This window comes from Elephantulus edwardii, unplaced genomic scaffold (genome assembly GCF_000299155.1).
Source record: "Elephantulus edwardii isolate Elephantulus edwardi_28Jun2011 unplaced genomic scaffold, EleEdw1.0 scaffold00084, whole genome shotgun sequence".
NCBI classification, from domain to species: Eukaryota; Metazoa; Chordata; class Mammalia; order Macroscelidea; family Macroscelididae; genus Elephantulus; species Elephantulus edwardii.
In genome coordinates, this window is record NW_006399834.1 from 3,440,573 (window position 1) to 3,446,572 (window position 6,000).

The following is a 6,000-nucleotide window of genomic DNA, read 5'->3' on the forward strand; positions in this document are numbered from 1 at the left end:
AAACGCACAGAAATGAGAAATCTGTTTTTAACTTCTTTAGGTAACCTAATTAGAAAATGGATATATAAAGAAATCAAATTAGGCTGCTTTAACCAAGTAAGACCAAAAAAACCTCACAGTCCTAAATCAGTAATAAATCTGTTTTCTTTGACATTTAGATAAATAAAATAGGCTAATGAAATATACCGCACAGCAGAAAGTAAAATAAATCTGCTTGTAGTTTATTTCATCTTCCTGACAATAATTGGAGTATGTACTTTACAATTCCTCATCACACACTTGCTCTAAATTTTTTTGTTCAATATGACATGTTGAAAGATGCAATATAATATCTAGTTGTATGAATTCTAAATCCATAGTAATTAACATGAAATGTCTGTATTTCAATTTTAAATAGTAAAAATTACTTAGGAAAGCAAAGCTGCTTAAGATATTTTAAAGATAAATGAAAGAGAGAAAAAGGGAAAAGAGAAGATAAAGCTGAAAAGGTTAAATTGAGCATAATAAAACAACACATATCACAAGTTGAAATTTATTAAAATGTTCCTAAAGTATATTTATTACCTACAGTATATATGCTGGAAACAAATTTTCCAAAAACGCACTAATATTTTAGCGAAATCTTACAAAATAGTTACATTCTAAAGTGCTGACCTGTTTTTAAACAAAACGTACCACCATAATCTCAGATCTATTCTGTTTCAAAATGTAGGTATTTTGAGAAAATCTATTAAATTATGTGATTACTACATCTTTTCCTCAAGTATATTCTCTTACCAAATTGAAATAGAAAAATGTTTCACAGAATAAACATAAGGCAAATTCACTCTAACAGAGCACAAAATCAAGGCTATCTATTATATAAATACCAAAACACAGATATATAAAACACACAAAACTGAATTTCTGAATCATTGCATAATGCATTAAGATTTTACTCATACCTTGACAACACAAATCACAGCTTTTTGTTTTCGCATGTCTATGATTAGTAGGATTAACTATCTCATATATATATCTCATATATACATACATACACACACACACACACACATATAAATTGAAATAGTTGAAAAGAGCTAAGATGTCGTACAGAATAACATCAGCATAGGAAATGGTCAAGTGTGAATAGAAAGACTATTAAGTGTATCTGAAAATGAGTGATGTGTCTGCCCAAATGGGTAATAAGCTTATTGCAATCACATTTTAATATAAATTGTTCTGAATTCTTAAAGCTTTTTACCAACTATAAGGCCTTTTTTTGTTCATCCACAAAATTGATTTCATAGTGTGTGATTGGTCTCCACCTGTTACAGGCAGACTATAAGCCTTCTTTTATCCCGACATTTCACTCACACTTGATCAGGTTACGTCACTAGACACAAAATTGTATTCAACCCACTCCAGCTTTCCATTTTTCCAACGATATTTTCACTGTGTATGAGTAACATGCTTCAGAACACCAGATAAAACAAATAATTCCAATGTAATAAGAAAAAAAAATGCACAACTAAGTGGACTAAAAACAAAAGATTTAATTCTCCCTCTACCCTTTCCAACATACTGAAAATAAACTACATTCAGATGAAAAGGCATTTAATTTACTATTTGGAATATCCTTGATAAACATCAATTTTCTATAACATCCCTGCACATCTGATACCACCTCATGTATAATGCAAAAATGCTATTTCATTTTCATCTATTGACAGTGAATTTAATTTACCAGTGCAGCTCTTTTCCTAGAGCTATCATGTTATTAATTCTGCAATCAAGCTCCTTTGAGTTCTTCTATTTGTACTAAGGGTTTTCACAATCCTACATTGACTTTTTTCATCATAATATACCTTTTAAGCACATGAATTGTGAATATGTTAGCAAACTTTCTTAATGCATAAAGAAAGTTTGAAAGACAAGAAAAACCATCTGCAAACCCATACTTACAGAAAACAAACTTTACAGAAGCATCACACTTGACAGATTATATTTTCATTTAATAGTTCACCAAAATGTCATTTAGAATTTATATAACTAAATGACAGTTTTAACAATTCTAAAACCTTCGTCTCCAAGATAATGGTACGTTTCCACCACCAAGTGATTGATAATGAAAAAGAAATCCTCTGAATGTTCTGCTACCAGATGTCTTTACTATATTAAAGAAATTTTACCAAAATAGATCACTGAAAGCAAACAAGCTTTTCTTTCCCACCAAAAATAAATAAACAGTATTGGTCCCTTTAACATCAAATTATTTATTTCATAGCCATAAAGATAAAATTACTCCCTAAATTGGCAAAACGCTAGTTCTAAGTAAAAAAGAAATGCGTTAATATGCTTTATAAAAACATACAATATTCAACTATGAATGTTTTACAACAACCTAAAATCCATGTTTAGAGAAGCAAATTCATAAGGGACAAAACAAAGATGGACATGCAGAGCTGTATTAACACTTGATATTAGAAAAAAAATACACTACAACACAATTCTGACTAGGAACCTTGTCCTATTTGAATGAGGTACTATACTACATAGTTAGCATATTATTATCAGATATAGCTTTTAAGTAAGACAAATTCTGAAGCTCTGCCACTTCTTACATAATAATATACTCAATTTCCTTGCCATAATTATGTTAAAAATGTAATATTTTAAAAATCTGAAGAGGCACCACTTGTCCTCTTCACTCCAGGGCCAACAAACAAAGCAATGAAGCAGAAAGAGGTACATAATGGATTTAGAAGTAAATGGTCCATTCTTTAAGAAGTCTCCCTCCTCCCTCTTCTCTGAATTCACCATTGACTAATTGTCATCACAATGATGTCTGAAAACTTCAGAGGAATCCTATATCCTAGTGACAGCTGTTCAGGTCTCTAAATTTTAGAGGTTTATCCTCCTCACACCAATAAGAAACTACTCAGAAATACCCAAATGCATAATCTTGCAAATGCTCTAAATCACAGACTTATTAGTACAACTGTAGAAACTGGAACATGAGACATATTTTGAAACATTTCCCCCAATATACTCTAATAAAGCAAATATAAATATGGTCCCACAATTGTTTAAACTCCCCCCCCCCAATAAACAGTACACAACATACGTAGATCTTCTGTTTTTCCTTGGGATTCATCAAACAATTTCCTCATTGCACCTACCTGGGTAAAAATCTTTGGACTTAGACAGCTTGATGGTAGCTCCAGTTTCTTTTTGCAATTGAACAATTGTCTGTCCTCCCTTCCCAATTATAGATCCAGCAGCATAACTAGGTATGAGAACCTTTAGAAAATACTGGCCGTCTTCTGAAAAATGCAAAGAAATATACTTGGTTAACATGGTACTTTAAACTTTCTATCTCCTCTCCACCCTCAAGGAGTGGAAAAACCACAATTAAAGAATTGAGCGGACAGCTGCAGAGAACATGGGGTTAATTTTTTTAAAGAATAAAAAATAAGGCAATTACACTTTTAAAATATGCACAAAATGTTTCCTATTTTGTAGGATTTCAACTTTCAAAGTTGGAATTAAAATCTGAGCGCATTATATTGCAGCACTGTAGAAACTGATGACTAAATCCCAGTTGTTATTCCAAACATGAAAGTCTTCCAATTTTATCTGCGGTTACTATGGTAAAATGCAATAACAAAACTTGAGAGATTTGTATGATGACAAATATTCACCTACAATATTGGGGGGAAATTTCAGACTCTTAAATAGTGATGAGCTATTTGTTTGTCATTAGCAAACACACAAAGACTACAATTAGCTATTTTTTTTCCCCTATAGCCTACTTAAAGTATGCAAAACAATCATTCTCTTAAATAATAATCCACCTCAATTGCAGGGTATTTCAAGACCTTCAGTAACTGCTAGGAAATAACTCAGTGTGTTGGGGACTGACAACTCTAAGTAATCCTGGAGCATTTCTTAGTCTACACTGATCTCAGTTAAGCTCATTAATTAAAGGACCTTAAGAAGATTTTTTTGCTAATATTAAAAAGCTTAAAAGTTATTTACATTAGATACACTTAAAAGTGCCTAGACAATGTTCTTTCTTTTCAAAAAAGGGAAAAAAGAAAGAAACAAGTTTTCAAAAGGTGAGGGAATGGATGAAATTAAGAAGGAGGGAAATGAAATATTTCGGAAAATAAAGGCAGCTCCACAAACTTTAATTTTCATCAATCTGATCATGTCTTAAATACGAAACAGCCAGGTAAATTCAGCTTTCTTATGTGAATGAATGTCCCCAATTTTGCAGGTGTGCCATTCACCAGACCCCCATCCGTCCCTAATGTACATGCTGGAGATAAATTCACCTCTGCCTCGATGCATTGGGTGCATTGTTAAGATGACTCCAGTACAAATGAAGAAGCGATACTGGTCCCGTTATAACTCATCTTCCGAAGAAGCGCAGGATGTTAACTAACAAGTCACCCTGTACGAGACACCCCCACCCTCGTATGCACACCCCTTAAGACAAATCAATGAGATATTTGCACCGGCAATCTAAGTGCGATAACAGCATGCACTCCTCAAGATTCGGCATACTACTTGTGGCCCAAAGCAAGGGGATGGAGAAGATGAAAACTCTCCTGGTGCCCCAATCATTTGCAAGCCGCTACCCAAGTGCCATTTATTTATTTATTTTAGCAGACTGTTAAATGCAGCGCGCATCTTCGGGCGTCCATCACCTCACTCGGGGGTCATCCCTCCTCCTCCTCCTCCTCCTCCTCAGCAGACCCCCTTGGCCAGGTGTAGGATATTTAAATTGTCAGCCTCTTGACAGATTAAATAGAAAGCTAGATCTTAGTCCGAAAAACCGGTCGCCATTTTGATGAATGATAAACACCGAGATGGAAATGTGTCGGGGACAAGCAGTCGCGGGGCAGGTGCAGGGGAGGGGGCGCGGGACAGGGGCGCGGGAGCCGCCGGGTTCGGGCTGGAGGTGTCCGGGCCGCGAGAGGGAGGGAGGGCGGCGGGAGGGAGAGAGGCAGGGGCGGGCGGCGGGGGATGGGGCCAGTGGGGAGGTGGAAGTGATACCCACCGCCCGTATTGGTCCTCTTGGTGCTGCCGGCTTCAGGGGGGGCTTCCAGCGGCCTTTTCCGCGAGTCCGGCGGGTCCAGGTCTATGGGAACCCCAGTGTGGGTCCCGTTCTGCTGGATGGGAGCTGCCGCCATCATGTTTGCAGTTCCTGCCGCTGCTATCGGGAGAAGGTTCTCCCTTTTGTTTTGGCTTTTTCTTTTCTTTTCTTTTCTTTTTTTTTTTTTTTTTTGCGTTTGGGGTTTCTTAAGGTTTTGGGTTTTTTTAATCGGATCAATAGAAATCTTTTTCGGATAAAAAGCAATGTTGCTGGTTTGTTCTCACTGGGGAGGGGGCAGGGCTGAGGAGCAGCTGCAGTGCAGTGTCAGAGAGGAGACAGGGGAATGGAGGGGGTGTGAGAGACGGAGGGTGAAAGAAGGAGAAGAAAGGAGAGAGGGGGAGAGAGTGGAGAAGGGAGAGGGGCGAGTGAATGAGCGGGAGGAGGGGAGCGGGGAGGACGGGCAGAAGGAGTGGGAGAGCGCGAGGGCTGGCGGGGCGCGGGGAGAAGCCGAGGAGGAGGGGAGCGTGAGGGAAAGAGTGAATGAGCAGGAGGAGGGGAAGGAGGTGGATGCGGAGAGGAGCTAGCGGCGGAGGAGGGCAGGAGCCGGGAAAGAGCGCGGCGGTCCCCGCGCCGCGCTAGCGCTGCGCTCGCTCCCGCTGCTGGTGCTGCCGCCGCCACCGCTGCCGGAGCGGTTCTGCCGTTGCCTGGGCTGCTTGGTGCTGTTGCTGCTGCCGCCCGGTCTCGCTCATTATTTCTCCCGCTTGTGGGGGGGTCGGGGGGGCTGGCGGAGAGGGAGGGGGATGGCTGCGAGGGGAGGGTAGAGAGGGGTTGAGTTCGTAGACTCCCACACACTTCGCGCTCTGGTCCCTGCCTCTCAGCAGCGCCGCTGCCTCAGCCTGGGGGTGGGAAACGGGGGA

The 6,000-nt window shown here is 39.3% G+C and overlaps 1 protein-coding gene across 3 annotated transcripts in view; it reads right to left on the reverse strand.

Annotated features, from left to right (window-relative positions):
* LOC102874200 (RNA-binding protein Nova-1-like) overlaps positions 1-5,502 on the reverse strand; it is a 150,672-nt gene extending 145,170 nt beyond the window's left edge. For 2 of the 3 annotated variants that reach the window (XM_006889963.1, XM_006889962.1), the window contains exons 1-2: positions 5,048-5,502; positions 3,162-3,305 (exon numbers count right to left, since the gene is read on the reverse strand). In XM_006889963.1, the coding sequence (XP_006890025.1) occupies positions 3,162-3,305; positions 5,048-5,183 (280 nt within the window). In that variant the 5' untranslated portion in view covers positions 5,184-5,502. The remainder of the gene's footprint in view (positions 1-3,161; positions 3,306-5,047) is intronic. The other variant, XM_006889964.1, reaches the window with a different exon arrangement.
* Between the last annotated feature and the right edge of the window lie 498 nt (positions 5,503-6,000).